This window comes from Oncorhynchus masou, chromosome 23 (assembly GCF_036934945.1).
Source record: "Oncorhynchus masou masou isolate Uvic2021 chromosome 23, UVic_Omas_1.1, whole genome shotgun sequence".
NCBI classification, from domain to species: Eukaryota; Metazoa; Chordata; class Actinopteri; order Salmoniformes; family Salmonidae; genus Oncorhynchus; species Oncorhynchus masou.
In genome coordinates, this window is record NC_088234.1 from 1,603,649 (window position 1) to 1,620,805 (window position 17,157).

The following is a 17,157-nucleotide window of genomic DNA, read 5'->3' on the forward strand; positions in this document are numbered from 1 at the left end:
TGTAGTACTGCAGAGATACCAGTCTGTAATGTAGTACTGCAGAGATACCAGTCTGTAATGTAGTACTGCAGAGATACCAGTCTGTAATGTAGTACTACAGAGATACCAGTCTGTAATGTAGTACTATAGAGATACCAGTCTGTAATGTAGTACTGCAGAGATACCAGTCTGTATAATAGTACTGCAGAGATACCAGTCTGTAAATAGTACTGCAGAGATACCAGTCTGTAATGTAGTACTGCAGAGATACCAGTCTGTATAATAGTACTGCAGAGATACCAGTCTGTAATGTAGTACTGCAGAGATACCAGTCTGTATAATAGTACTGCAGAGATACCAGTCTGTAATGTAGTACTGCAGAGATACCAGTCTGTATAATAGTACTGCAGAGATACCAGTCTGTAATGTAGTACTGCAGAGATACCAGTCTGTATAATAGTACTGCAGAGATACCAGTCTGTAATGTAGTACTGCAGAGATACCAGTCTGTATAATAGTACTGCAGAGATACCAGTCTGTAATGTAGTACTGCAGAGATACCAGTCTGTATAATAGTACTGCAGAGATACCAGTCTGTAAATAGTACTGCAGAGATACCAGTCTGTATAATAGTACTGCAGAGATACCAGTCTGTATAATAGTACTGCAGAGATACCAGTCTGTATAATAGTACTGCAGAGATACCAGTCTGTATAATAGTACTGCAGAGATACCAGTCTGTAAATAGTACTGCAGAGATACCAGTCTGTAATGTAGTACTGCAGAGATACTAGTCTGTATAATAGTACTGCAGAGATACCAGTCTGTAAATAGTACTGCAGAGATACCAGTCTGTATAATAGTACTGCAGAGATACCAGTCTGTATAATAGTACTGCAGAGATACCAGTCTGTATAATAGTACTGCAGAGATACCAGTCTGTATAATAGTACTGCAGAGATACCAGTCTGTAAATAGTACTGCAGAGATACCAGTCTGTAATGCAGAGATACCAGTCTGTATAATAGTACTGCAGAGATACCAGTCTGTAATATAGTACTGCAGAGATACCAGTCTGTAATGTAGTACTGCAGAGATACCAGTCTGTAATGTAGTACTGCAGAGATACCAGTCTGTAATGTAGTACTGCAGAGATACCAGTCTGTAATGTAGTACTGCAGAGATACCAGTCTGTAATGTAGTACTGCAGAGATACCAGTCTGTAATGTAGTACTGCAGAGATACCAGTCTGTAAATAGTACTGCAGAGATACCAGTCTGTAATGTAGTACTGCAGAGATACCAGTCTGTAAATAGTACTGCAGAGATACCAGTCTGTAATGTAGTACTGCAGAGATACCAGTCTGTAATGTAGTACTGCAGAGATACCAGTCTGTAATGTAGTACTGCAGGGATACCAGTCTGTAATGTAGTACTGCAGAGATACCAGTCTGTATAATAGTACTGCAGAGATACCAGTCTGTAATGTAGTACTGCAGAGATACCAGTCTGTAAATAGTACTGCAGACATACCAGTCTGTAATGTAGTACTGCAGACATACCAGTCTGTAATGTAGTACTGCAGAGATACCAGTCTGTATAATAGTACTGCAGAGATACCAGTCTGTATAATAGTACTGCAGAGATACCAGTCTGTATAATAGTACTGCAGAGATACCAGTCTGTAAATAGTACTGCAGAGATACCAGTCTGTAATGTAGTACTGCAGAGATACCAGTCTGTAAATAGTAATGCAGAGATACCAGTCTGTATAATAGTACTGCAGAGATACCAGTCTTTAATGTAGTACTGCAGAGATACCAGTCTGTAAATAGTACTGCAGAGATACCGGTCTGTAATGTAGTACTGCAGAGATACCGGTCTGTAATGCAGTACTGCAGAGATACCAGTCTGTAAATAGTACTGCAGAGATACCAGTCTGTATAATAGTACTGCAGAGATACCAGTCTGTAATGTAGTACTGCAGAGATACCAGTCTGTATAATAGTACTGCAGAGATACCAGTCTGTAATGTAGTACTGCAGAGATACCAGTCTGTATAAAAGTACTACAGAGATACCAGTCTGTATAATAGTACTACAGAGATACCAGTCTGCAATGTAGTACTGCAGAGATACCAGTCTGTATAATAGTACTGCAGACATACCAGTCTGTAATGTAGTACTGCAGACATACCAGTCTGTAATGTAGTACTGCAGAGATACCAGTCTGTATAATAGTACTGCAGAGATACCAGTCTGTATAATAGTACTGCAGAGATACCAGTCTGTATAATAGTACTGCAGAGATACCAGTCTGTAAATAGTACTGCAGAGATACCAGTCTGTATAATAGTACTGCAGAGATACCAGTCTGTAAATAGTACTGCAGAGATACCAGTCTGTAAATAGTACTGCAGAGATACCAGTCTGTATAATAGTACTGCAGAGATACCAGTCTTTAATGTAGTACTGCAGAGATACCAGTCTGTAAATAGTACTGCAGAGATACCAGTCTGTAAATAGTACTGCAGAGATACCAGTCTGTAAATAGTACTGCAGAGATACCAGTCTGTATAATAGTACTGCAGAGATACCAGTCTTTAATGTAGTACTGCAGAGATACCAGTCTGTAAATAGTACTGCAGAGATACCAGTCTGTAATGTAGTACTGCAGAGATACCAGTCTGTAAATAGTACTGCAGAGATACCAGTCTGTAATGTAGTACTGCAGAGATACCGGTCTGTAATGCAGTACTGCAGAGATACCAGTCTGTAAATAGTACTGCAGAGATACCAGTCTGTATAATAGTACTGCAGAGATACCAGTCTGTAATGTAGTACTGCAGAGATACCAGTCTGTATAATAGTACTGCAGAGATACCAGTCTGTAATGTAGTACTGCAGAGATACCAGTCTGCAATGTAGTACTGCAGAGATACCAGTCTGTAATGCAGTACTACAGAGATACCAGTCTGTATAATAGTACTACAGAGATACCAGCCTGTATAATAGTACTACAGAGATACCAGTCTGTATAATAGTACTACAGAGATACCAGTCTGTATAATAGTACTGCAGAGATACCAGTCTGTAATGTAGTACTGCAGAGATACCAGTCTGTATAATAGTACTACAGAGATACCAGTCTGTATAATAGTACTGCAGAGATACCAGTCTTTAATGTAGTACTGTAGAGATACCAGTCTGTAAATAGTACTACAGAGATACCAGTCTGTAAATAGTACTACAGAGATACCAGTCTGTAATGTAGTACTGAAGAGATACCAGTCTGTAATGTAGTACTGCAGAGATACCAGTCTGTATAATAGTACTACAGAGATACCAGTCTGTATAATAGTACTACAGAGATACCAGACTGTAATGTAGTATTGCAGAGATGCCAGTCTGTATAATAGTACAACAGAGACACCAGTCTGTAAATAGTACTGCAGAGATACCAGTCTGTAATGTAGTACTGCAGAGATACCAGTCTGTAATGTAGTACTATAGAGATACCAGTCTGCAATGTAGTACTGCAGAGATACCAGTCTGTATAATAGTAATGCAGAGATACCAGTCTGTAATGTAGTACTACATAGATGCCAGTCTGTAATGTAGTACTGCAAAGATACCAGTCTGTAATGCAGTATTACAGAGATACCAGTCTGTATAATAGTACTGCAGAGATACCAGTCTGTAATGTAGTACTACAGAGATACCAGTCTGTAATGTAGTACTACAGAGATACCAGTCTGTAATGCAGTACTACAGAGATACCAGTCTGTATAATAGTACTACAGAGATACCAGTCTGTATAATAGTACTGCAGAGACACCAGTCTGTATAATAGTACTGTAGAGATACCAGTCTGTAATGTAGTACCACAGAGATACCAGTCTGTAATGCAGTACTACAGAGATACCAGTCTGTAATGCAGTACTACAGAGATACCAGTCTGTAATGCAGTACTACAGAGATACCAGTCTGTATAATAGTACTGCAGAGATACCAGTCTGTAATGCAGTACTACAGAGATACCAGTCTGTATAATAGTACAACAGAGATACCAGTCTGTTATGTAGTACTGCAGAGATACCAGTCTGTATAATAGTACTACAGAGATACCAGTCTGTAATGCAGTACTACAGAGATACCAGTCTGTATAATAGTACAACAGAGATACCAGTCTGTAATGTAGTACTGCAGAGATACCAGTCTGTATAAAAGTGCTACAGAGATACCAGTCTGTATAATAGTACTACAGAGATACCAGTCTGTAATGTAGTACTGTAGAGATACCAGTCTGTATAATAGTACTACAGAGATACCAGTCTGTAATGTAGTACTGCAGAGATACCAGTCTGTATAATAGTACTACAGAGATACCAGTCTGTAATGTAGTACTACAGAGATACCAGTCTGTAATGTAGTACTGTAGAGATACCAGTCTGTATAATAGTACTGCAGAGATACCAGTCTGTATAATAGTACTGTAGAGATACCAGTCTGTATAATAGTACTGCAGAGATACCAGTCTGTATAAAAGTACTACAGAGATACCAGTCTGCAATGCAGTACTACAGAGATACTAGTCTGTATAATAGTACTACAGAGATACCAGTCTGCAATGCAGTACTACAGAGATACCAGTCTGTAATGTAGTACTGCAGAGATACCAGTCTGTATAAAAGTACTACAGAGATACCAGTCTGTATAATAGTACTACAGAGATACCAGTCTGTAATGTAGTACTGTAGAGATACCAGTCTGTATAAAAGTACTACAGAGATACCAGTCTGTATAATAGTACTACAGAGATACCAGTCTGTAATGCAGTACTACAGAGATACCAGTCTGTAATGCAGTACTACAGAGATACCAGTCTGTAATGTAGTACTGTAGAGATACCAGTCTGTATAATAGTACTACAGAGATACCAGTCTGTAATGTAGTACTGTAGAGATACCAGTCTGTATAATAGTACTACAGAGATACCAGTCTGTAATGTAGTACTGTAGAGATACCAGTCTGTATAATAGTACTACAGAGATACCAGTCTGTAATGTAGTACTGTAGAGATACCAGTCTGTATAATAGTACTACAGAGATACCAGTCTGTAATGTAGTACTGCAGAGATACCAGTCTGTAAATAGTACTGCAGAGATACCAGTCTGTAAATAGTACTGCAGAGATACCAGTCTGTAATGCAGTACTACAGAGATACCAGTCTGTATAATACTTCTCTCCATAATATAGAAAACGTTAATCTTTTTTTACATATATTTTTTGTGATGTCTTTCTCTCCTTTCTCCCTCCATGGTTCAGACAGCCTCCCCTTCTCTTCCTGCTGCAGTCACTCCAGTCTCGTCTCCTCTTTCACCTCGTCTCTCTTTCAGAGTCCCATTCCGTTAGAAAACAATTCTTTACAGATCCGGAGGAGAGAGAGAGAAATTATGGAGGGAGGAGAGAGGGGATGGAGAGAAGGTGTCTGGTTCCCTCTCCTTTGGTTCTGTGGTGAGTCTTACAGTGTCTCTCCGTCTCTCCTTCTGTCCCTCTCTCTCCTTCTGGTTGCTGTGAGATGGTATCGACGGTAGTTGCGGTGACAGTATCCGAAGCAACAGTAGTCAAGGTGATAATCTCAGAGGCCTTGTACAACCCATCTTCTCATTTCCTCTCATCTCCTCTCTTTCCTCTTATTTCCTCAACTCTCTTCTCTTCTCTCCTCCTCTCTCTTTTCCTCTTCTCTTCTCTCCTCCTCTCTCTTTTCCTCTTCTCTCCTCAACTCTCCTCTCTTCTCAACTCTTCTCTCCTAATCTCCTCAACTCTCTCTCTTCTCTCCTAATATCTCCTCTCCTCTCTGCTCATCTCCTCAACTCTCCTCTATAGTGTTTCCTTAGATGGTGTCCATATATAGGCTCCTCTCCTCTGCTCCTCTCCTCTCTTTTATAGTCTTTCTCTTGATTGTATCCATATGTAGGGTCCACTCTGCTCTTCGATCACAGTCTTCACCATGTGATAAACCTCTTCAAAACTCTCCCCTTCCACAATAGCTACACACAGAGGGTCAGAGAGAGAGAGAGAGAGAGAGAGTGTGCGCATTAATGTGTGTGTGTGTGTAACATTAACGTGTGTGTGTGTGTAACATTAACGTGTGTGTGTGTGTGTGTGTGTGTGTGTGTGTGTGGTGTGTGTAACATTAACATGTGTGTGTATGTGTGTGGTGTGTGTAACATTAACGTGTGTGTGTGTGTGTGTGGTGTGTGTAACATTAACGTGTGTGTGTATGTGTGTGGTGTGTGTGTGTTACCTGAGAAGCATTCTATAAAGTCTTGTTCCAGTTTGACAGCTCTGTCCAGAGCCTTCCTGGCCTGGTCCTCTGTCAGACGCTTGTTCAGGTCACTGTAACACACGGATGTTTCAACACTCATGTTCAGATCAGCGTAACACACGGATGTTTCAACACTCATGTTCAGATCAGCGTAACACACGGATGTTTCAACACTCGTGTTCAGATCAGCGTAACGGACGGATGTTTCAACACTCATGTTCAGATCAGCGTAACGGACAGATGTTTCAACACTCATGTTCAGATCAGTGTAACACACGGATGTTTCAACACTCATGTTCAGATCAGCGTAACGGACAGATGTTTCAACACTCATGTTCAGATCAGCGTAACGGACGGATGTTTCAACACTCATGTTCAGATCAGTGTAACACACGGATGTTTCAACACTCATGTTCAGATCAGCGTAACACACGGATGTTTCAACACTCATGTTCAGATCAGCGTAACGGACAGATGTTTCAACACTCATGTTCAGATCAGCGTAACGGACAGATGTTTCAACACTCATGTTCAGATCAGCGTAACGGACAGATGTTTCAACACTCATGTTCAGATCAGCGTAACGGACGGATGTTTCAACACTCATGTTCAGATCAGCGTAACGGACGGATGTTTCACGTTAGAATGTAGATCATTTAACTTCAACTGAAAGAAAGGAAGAGTGATTCAACTTGAAGTATTTTAATAATGAATCAGAACTGTTGTTTCCTAGTCCATAGAGACCTCTAGTGTCCAGACTGTAACTGCATAATGCCTGACAGGAAGGAATGAAATTATTCCAAGCTAAACTTAAAAAAGATAACCCCTGAATCTGCTCAACAATTTACAACACACACAGGCACTATTAGATGAACAGATTATTTTCAAGTATCTTGGTCTGATGAAGAGAACCCACTCTCTCCTACTTACAGTATATTTTCCAGTGATCTTGGTCTGATGAAGAGAACCCACTCTCTCCTACTTACAGTATATTTTCCAGTGATCTTGGTCTGATGAAGAGAACCCACTCTCTCCTACTTACAGTATATTTTCCAGTGATCTTGGTCTGATGAAGAGAACCCACTCCCTCCTACTTACAGTATATTTTCAAGTATCTTGGTCTGATGAAGAGAACCCACCCCCTCCTACTTACAGTATATTTTCCAGTGATCTTGGTCTGATGAAGAGAACCCACTCTCTCCTACTTACAGTATATTTTCCAGTGATCTTGGTCTGATGAAGAGAACCCACCCCCTCCTACTTACAGTATATTTTCCAGTGATCTTGGTCTGATGAAGAGAACCCACTCCCTCCTACTTACAGTATATTTTCCAGTGATCTTGGTCTGATGAAGAGAACCCACTCCCTCCTACTTACAGTATATTTTCCAGTGATCTTGGTCTGATGAAGAGAACCCACCCCCTCCTACTTACAGTATATTTTCCAGTGATCTTGGTCTGATGAAGAGAACCCACCCCCTCCTACTTACAGTATATTTTCCAGTGATCTTGGTCTGATGAAGAGAACCCACTCTCTCCTACTTACAGTATATTTTCCAGTGATCTTGGTCTGATGAAGAGAACCCACTCCCTCCTACTTACAGTATATTTTCCAGTGATCTTGGTCTGATGAAGACAGCAATAGGATGAAGCTGAGCTGCCTGAAGCCTCCTCACTGCATTAGCTGATACATCTAAGATACAGTGTTTCCCCATCTGCGCACACAAACACACACCTGGTTAATCAATCTATTCTGTACAGTGCAAAACATACACAATATAATACTTTACACATTAAAGGACCAAATAGTTAAAGGGTCTCTCTCTCACACACACACACACACACACACACACACACACACACACACACACACACACACACACACACACACACACACACACACACACACACACACACACACACACACACACACACACACACACTCCCCTTACCTGCTCTGCGACCATGCGGACACTCTGAACGCTGGTTCCATACAGGTGACTGTTGTATTGACCCGCCTCTATGAAGTGATGTGATTGGATGTCCTTCTCCATCTGTTCCCTTGACGACACAAAGTGGTAGTCCCGCCCATCCACCTCATACTCCCTCTGGGGCCGCGTCGTGTCTACACACACACACACACACACACACGTTTATGTTACACACACACACACGTTTATGTTACACACACACACACACACACACACACACACACACACACACACACACACACACACACACACACACACACACGTTTATGTTACACACACACACACACACACGTTTATGTTGCACACACACGTTTATGTTACACACACATGTTTTTGTTACACACGTTTGTTACACACACACACACACACACACACGTTTATGTTACACACACACACGTTTATGTTACACACACACGTTTATGTTACACACACACACACACGTTTATGTTACACACACATGTTTATGTTACACACACACACACACACGTTTATGTTACACACATGGTTTTGTTACATACACACACACACGTTTCTGTTACACACACACGTTTATGTTATACACACACACACGTTTATGTTACACACATGTTTTTGTTACACACACACACACACATTTCTGTTACACACACACACGTTTATGTTACACACATGTTTTTGTTACACACACACACGTTTATGTTACACACGCACACACACGTTTATGTTACACACACACACACGTTTATGTTACACACACATGTTTATGTTACACACACATGTTTATGTTACACACACACGTTTATGTTACACACACACGTTTATGTTACACACATGTTTTTGTTACACACACACACGTTTCTGTTACACACACACGTTATGTTACACACACACACACACGTTTATGTTACACACACACACACGTTTATGTTACACACACATGTTTATGTTACACACACACGTTTATGTTACACACACACACACGTTTATGTTACACACACGTTTATGTTACACACACATTTATGTTACACACACACACACATGTTTATGTTACACACACACACACACACATGTTTATGTTACACACACGTTTATGTTACACACACTTTTATCTTACACACATGTTTATGTTACACACACACACACACGTTTATGTGACACACACACACACACATGTTTATGTTACACACACACGTTTATGTTACACACACAAACGTTTATGTTACACACACACACGCACACACACACACGTTTATGTTACACACACACACACACACACACACGTTTATGTTACACACACGTTTATGTTACACACACACACGTTTATGTTACACACACACACGTTTATGTTACACGCACACGTTTATGTTACACACACACACACACGTTTATGTTACACACACACGTTTATGTTACACACACACACGTTTATGTTACACACACACGTTTATGTTACACACACACACGTTTATGTTACACACACACGTTTATGTTACACGAACACACACGTTAATGTTACACACACACACGTTTATGTTACACACACGTTGATGTTACACACACGCACACACGTTAATGTTACACACACACACGTTTATGTTACACACACACACACGTTTATGTTACACACACGTTTATGTTACACACACAAACGTTTATGTTACACACACACACACACACACACACACACACACACACGTTTATGTTACACACACACACGTTTATGTTACACACACACGTTTATGTTACACACACACGTTTATGTTACACACACGTTTATGTTACACACACACACACACGTTTATGTTACACTCACACACGTTTATGTTACACACACACACACGTTAATGTTACACACACACGTTTATGTTACACACACACACATGTTTATGTTACACACACACGTTTATGTTACACACACACGTTTATGTTACACACATGTTTATGTTACACACACACACGTGTATGTTACACACACACGTTTATGTTACACACATGTTTATGTTACACACACACACACACGTTTATGTTACACACACACACGTTTATGTTACACACACACACGTTTATGTTACACACACATGTTTATGTTACACACACACACGTTTATGTTACACACACGTTTATGTTACACACACACACACACGTTTATGTTACACACACACGTTTATGTTACACACACACACACGTTTATGTTACACACACACGTTTATGTTACACACACACACACGTTTATGTTACACACACACATTTATGTTACACACACACACACACGTTTATGTTACACACATGTTTATGTTACACACACACGTTTATGTTACACACATGTTTATGTTACACACACTATATGATGATCTACTATTAAGATTATCCCACCAACGGGACATTAAAAACTGTAACATCTTATCTTACTCTGAGGTAGAGTACCTTATGATAAGCTGTAGACCACACTATCTACCAAGAGAGTTTTCATCTGTATTATAGTAGTATATAGTAGTACCAATAAATATATAATGGGTCAATAGTAGTACCTATAGTAGTACATATTTGTCTATAATGGGTCTATAGTAGTACCTATGTGTATATAATGGGTCAATAGTAGTACCTACATGTATATAGTACCTATAGTAGTACCTATGTGTATATAATGGGTCAATAGTAGTACCTACATGTATATAGTACCTATAGTAGTACCTATGTGTATATAATGGGTCTATAGTAGTACCTATGTGTATATGATGGGTCAATAGTAGTACCTACATGTATATAGTACCTATAGTAGTACCTATGTGTATATAATGGGTCAATAGTAGTACCATGTGTATATAATGGGTCTATAGTAGTACCTATGTGTAAATAATGGGTCAATAGTAGTACCTACATTTACATTACATTTAAGTCATTTAGCAGACGCTCTTATCCAGAGCGACTTACAAATTGGTGAATTCACCTTCTGACATCAGTGGAACAGCCACTTTACAATAGTGCATCTATTGTATATAATGGGTCTATAGTAGTACCTATGTGTATATAGTACCTATAGTAGTACCTATGTGTATATAATGGGTCTATAGTAGTACCTATGTGTATATAATGGGTCAATAGTAGTACCTACATGTACATAGTACCTATAGTAGTACCTATGTGTATATAATGGGTCTATAGTAGTACCTATGTGTATATAATGGATCTATAGTAGTACCTATGTGTATATAGTACCTGTAGTAGTACCTATATTTGATAGTAATACTCACGTGGAACACAGGAACCAAACTTGTCAGGAAACTCAGAGAGAAGATCATCATTCACTCTGTCTTTAGTAGGACCCAGTATAATGATAGGCCTCACATAGTGGACTGGAGAGAGAGAGAGAGAGAGAAATACAGTTATAGCTTTTCTTAATCAGGGACCCAGGGCCTTACTCCCAGGGACCCAGGGCCTTATTCCCAGGCAAACCCAGGGCCTTACTCCCAGGGACCCAGGGCCTTACTCCCAGGGACCCAGGGCCTTACTCCCAGGGACCCAGGGCATTACTCCCAGGGACCCAGGGCCTTACTCCCAGGGACCCAGGGCCTTACTCCCAGGGACCCAGGGCCTTATTCCCAGGCAAACCCAGGGCCTTACTCCCAGGGACCCAAGGCCTTACTCCCAGGGACCCAGGGCCTTACTCCCAGGGACCCAGGGCATTACTCCCAGGGACCCAGGGCCTTACTCCCAGGGACCCAGGGCCTTATTCCCAGGGACCCAGGGCATTACTCCCAAGGACCCAGGGCATTACTCCCAGGGACCCAGGGCCTTACTCCCAGGGACCCAGGGCCTTACTCCCAGGGACCCAGGGCCTTACGCCCAGGGACCCAGGGCATTACTCCCAGGGACCCAGGGCCTTACTCCCAGGGACCCAGGGCCTTACTCCCAGGGACCCAGGGCCTTACTCCCAGGGACCCAGGGCCTTATTCCCAGGGACCCAGGGCATTACTCCCAGGGACCCAGGGCATTACTCCCAGGGACCCAGGGCCTTACTCCCAGGCAAACCCAGGGACTGCATGAAGCAAATGGTGGTCACAGCAGGTACTGACTGTTTTTTTAAAGGTCTTTCTTAAAATTATTTAACCTTTATTTAATGTTGGCAAGTTAGTAAAGAACAAATTCTTATTTTCAATGACCAGTGGGTTAACTGCCTTGTTCAGTGGCAGAACAACAGATTTTTACCTTGTCAGCTCAGGGATTCGATCTAGAAACCTTTCGGTTACTGGCCCAATACTCTAACCACTAGGCTACCTGCTGGTTACTGGCCCAACACTCTAACCACTAGGCTACCTGCTGGTTATTGGCCCAACACTCTAACCACTAGGCTACCTGCTGGTTATTGGACCAACACTCTAACCACTAGGCTACCTGCTGGTTACTGGCCCAATGCTCTAACCACTAGGCTACCTGCTGGTTATTGGCCCAACACTCTAACCAATAGGCTACCTGCTGGTTACTGACCCAATGCTCTAACCACTAGGCTACCTGCTGGTTATTGGCCCAACACTCTAACCACTAGGCTACCTGCTGGTTATTGGCCCAACACTCTAACCAATAGGATACCTGCTGGTTATTGGACCAACACTCTAACCCCTAGGCTACCTGCTGGTTACTGGCCCAACACTCTAACCACTAGGCTACCTGCTGGGTATTGGCCCAACACTCTAACCACTAGGCTACCTGCTGGTTATTGGCCCAACACTCTAACCACTAGGCTACCTGCTGGTTATTGGCCCAACACTCTAACCACTAGGCTACCTGCTGGTTACTGGCCCAATGCTCTAACCACTAGGCTACCTGCTGGTTATTGGCCCAACACTCTAACCACTAGACTACCTGCCGCCCCATCTGTGTATCTGTGACCCACAGGTGCATATCTGTATTCCCAGTCATGTGAAAAACTCCCTACAGTACCTCAGCGGATCCCTAGGGGGACAGAGACTCCCTACAGTACCTCAGCGGATCCCTAGGGATGCAGAGACTCCCTACAATACCTCAGCAGATCCTATGGGGGGCAGAGACTCCCTACAGTACCTCAGCGGATCCCTAGGGGGGCAGAGACTCCCTACAGTACCTCAGTGGATCCCTAGGGGGGCAGAGACTTCCTACAGTACCTCAGCGGATCCCTAGGGGGGCAGAGACTCCCTACAGTACCTCAGCGGATCCCTAGGGGGGCAGAGACTCCCTACAGTACCTCAGCGGATCCCTAGGGGGGCAGGGACTCCCTACAGTACCTCAGCGGATCCCTAGGGATGCAGAGACTCCCTACAATACCTCAGTGGATCCCTAGGGGGGCAGAGACTCCCTACAGTACCTCAGCGGATCCCTAGGGATGCAGAGACTCCCTACAATACCTCAGTGGATCCCTAGGGGGGCAGAGACACCCTACAGTACCTCAGCGTATCTATAGGTGGGCAGAGACTCCCTACAGTACCTCAGCGTATCCCTAGGGGGGCAGAGACACCCTAGAGTACCTCAGCGGATCCCTAGGGATGCAGAGACTCCCTACAGTACCTCAGCGGATCCCTAGGGGGGCAGAGACACCCTACAGTACCTCAGCGGATCCCTAGGGGGGCAGAGACTCCCTACAGTACCTCAGCGGATCCCTAGGGGGCAGAGACACCCTACAGTACCTCAGCGGATCCCTAGGGGGGCAGAGACACCCTACAGTACCACAGCGGATCCCTAGGAGGGCAGAGACACCCTACAGTACCACAGCGGATCCCTAGGGGGGCAGAGACACCCTACAATACCTCAGCAGATCCTATGGGGGGCAGAGACTCCCTACAGTACCTCAGCGGATCCCTAGGGGGCAGAGACACCCTACAGTACCTCAGCGGATCCCTAGGGGGGCAGAGACACCCTACAGTACCACAGCGGATCCCTAGGAGGGCAGAGACACCCTACAGTACCACAGCGGATCCCTAGGGGGGCAGAGACTCCCTACAATACCTCAGCAGATCCTATGGGGGGCAGAGACTCCCTACAGTACCTCAGCGGATCCCTAGGGGGGCAGAGACTCCCTACAGTACCTCAGTGGATCCCTAGGGGGGCAGAGACTTCCTACAGTACCTCAGCGGATCCCTAGGGGGGCAGAGACTCCCTACAGTACCTCAGCGGATCCCTAGGGGGGCAGAGACTCCCTACAGTACCTCAGCGGATCCCTAGGGGGGCAGGGACTCCCTACAGTACCTCAGCGGATCCCTAGGGATGCAGAGACTCCCTACAATACCTCAGTGGATCCCTAGGGGGGCAGAGACTCCCTACAGTACCTCAGCGGATCCCTAGGGATGCAGAGACTCCCTACAATACCTCAGTGGATCCCTAGGGGGGCAGAGACACCCTACAGTACCTCAGCGTATCTATAGGTGGGCAGAGACTCCCTACAGTACCTCAGCGTATCCCTAGGGGGCAGAGACACCCTAGAGTACCTCAGCGGATCCCTAGGGAGGCAGAGACTCCCTACAGTACCTCAGCGGATCCCTAGGGGGGCAGAGACACCCTACAGTACCTCAGCGGATCCCTAGGGGGGCAGAGACTCCCTACAGTACCTCAGCGGATCCCTAGGGGGCAGAGACACCCTACAGTACCTCAGCGGATCCCTAGGGGGGCAGAGACACCCTACAGTACCACAGCGGATCCCTAGGAGGGCAGAGACACCCTACAGTACCACAGCGGATCCCTAGGGGGGCAGAGACACCCTACAGTACCTCAGCATATCCCTAGGGGGGCAGAGACTCCCTACAATACCTCAGCGGATCCCTAGGGGGCAGAGACACCCTACAGTACCTCAGCGGATCCCTAGGGGGGCAGAGACACCCTACAGTACCACAGCGGATCCCTAGGAGGGCAGAGACACCCTACAGTACCACAGCGGATCCCTAGGGGGGCAGAGACACCCTACAGTACCTCAGCATATCCCTAGGGGGGCAGAGACACCCTACAGTTCCACAGCGGATCCCTAGGGATGCAGAGACTTCCTACAATACCTCAGCATATCCCTAGGGGGGCAGAGACACCCTACAGTTCCACAGCGGATCCCTAGGGATGCAGAGACTCCCTACAGTACCTCAGCGGATCCCTAGGGGGGCAGAGACTCCCTACAGTACCTCAGCGGATCCCTAGGGGGGCAGAGACTCCCTACAGTACCTCAGCGGATCCCTAGGGGGGCAGAGATACCCTACAGTACCTCAGCGGATCCCTAGGGGGCCGCATACCCCCGATTGAATAGCCCAGAGTTATAGCATCACTGGTTGTGTCAGAGTGCCATCTTGTGGCCGAAGTGGGATACACACCCTCCACTTCAGTTCTACTGGCTGAAACTACCACCATTTCAGACAAATAAAAGAATCTGAGGTCACAGGTCAGACCTACCTTCTATCTGTGTAACAGTTTCATAGCTCTGAACAAAGCTGCTGCGGTCCTTATTCTTCATACGAGACCACTCCTTCCTCTCCACCCTGCATAGAGAGACATAGGGCTACATTAACATGGCATAACACTACATACTGCTTCATACGAGACCACTCCTTCCTCTCCACCCCGCATAGAGAGACATAGGACTACATTAACATGGCACTACAAACTGCTTCATTAGAGACCACTCACAGAAACACACAGGAGGGGGTTAACTGTATTAACTTAGGTGTTAGGTCTGGTCCCCCTCAGTGTTAGGTGTGGGACCCTCAGTGTTAGGTGTGGTCCTCCTCAGCATTAGGTGTGGTCCCCCTCAGAGTTAGGTGTGGTCCCCCTCAGTGTTAGGTCCCCCCTCAGTGTTAGGTGTGGTCCCCCTCAGTGTTAGGCGTGGTTCCCCTCAGTGTTAGGTGTCCCCCTCTCAGTGTTAGGTCTGGTCCCCCTCAGTGTTACGTCTGGTCCCCCTCAGCGTTAGGTGTGGTCCTCCTCAGCGTTAGGTGTGGTCCCCCTCAGTGTTAGGTGTAGTCCCCTTCAGTGTTAGGTGTGGTCCTCCTCAGTGTTAGGTCTGGTCCCCCTCAGTGTTAGGTATGGTCCCCTCAGTGTTAGGTGTGGTCCCCCTCAGCGTTAGGTGTGGTCCCCCTCAGCGTTAGGTGTGGTCCCCCTCAGAGTAAGGTGTGGTCCCCCTCAGTGTTAGGTATGTTCCCCTCAGTGTTAGGTCTGGTCCCCTCAATGTTAAGTGTGGTCCCCCTCAGTGTTAGGTGTGGTCCCCCTCAGTGTTAGGTGTGGTCCACCTCAGTGTTAGGTGTCCCCCCCCCCTCAGTGTTAGGTATGGTCCCCTCAGTGTTTGGTATGGTCCCCTCAATGTTAAGTTTGGTCCCCTCAGTGTTAGGTGTGCTCCCCCTCAGTGTTAGGTGTGGTCCCCCTCAGTGTTAGGTGTGGTCCCCCTCAGTGTTAGGTGTCCCCCCCTCGGCCTTAGGTGTGGTCCCCCTCAGTGTTAGGTGTGGTCCCCTCAGTGTTAGGTGTCCCTCCCTCAGTGTTAGGTTTGGTCCCCCTCAGTGTTAGTTCTGGTCCCCCTCAGCGTTAGGTCTGGTCCCCCTCAGCGTTAGGTGTGGTACCCCTCAGTGTTAGTTGTGGTCCTCCTCAGCGTTAGGTGTGGTCCCCCTCAGTGTTAGGTGTGGTCCCCCTCAGTGTTAGGTCCCCCCTCAGTGTTAGGTGTGGTCCCCCTCAGTGTTAGGCGTGATCCCCCTCAGTGTTAGGTGTCCCCCTCTCAGTGTTAGTTCTGGTCCCCCTCAGTGTTAGGTGTGGTCCTCCTCAGCGTTAGGTGTGGTCCCCCTCAGTGTTAGGTGTAGTCCCCCTCAGTGTTTGGTGTGGTCCCCCTCAGCGTTAGGTGTGGTCCCCCTCAGAGTTAGGTGTGGTCCCCCTCAGTGTTAGGTGTGGTCCCC

The 17,157-nt window shown here is 45.2% G+C and overlaps 1 protein-coding gene across 1 annotated transcript in view; it reads right to left on the reverse strand.

The window, feature by feature from the left end:
* Window positions 1-5,126: 5,126 nt before the first annotated feature.
* The window catches only part of dlg4b (discs, large homolog 4b (Drosophila)), a 133,456-nt gene continuing 121,425 nt past the window's right edge, over window positions 5,127-17,157 (reverse strand). Inside the window, exons 19-24 of the mRNA XM_064930701.1 lie at window positions 15,677-15,762; window positions 11,530-11,631; window positions 8,261-8,433; window positions 7,911-8,023; window positions 6,289-6,380; window positions 5,127-6,031 (exon numbers count right to left, since the gene is read on the reverse strand). Of these exons, the coding sequence (XP_064786773.1) occupies window positions 5,925-6,031; window positions 6,289-6,380; window positions 7,911-8,023; window positions 8,261-8,433; window positions 11,530-11,631; window positions 15,677-15,762 (673 nt within the window). The 3' untranslated portion in view covers window positions 5,127-5,924. The remainder of the gene's footprint in view (window positions 6,032-6,288; window positions 6,381-7,910; window positions 8,024-8,260; window positions 8,434-11,529; window positions 11,632-15,676; window positions 15,763-17,157) is intronic.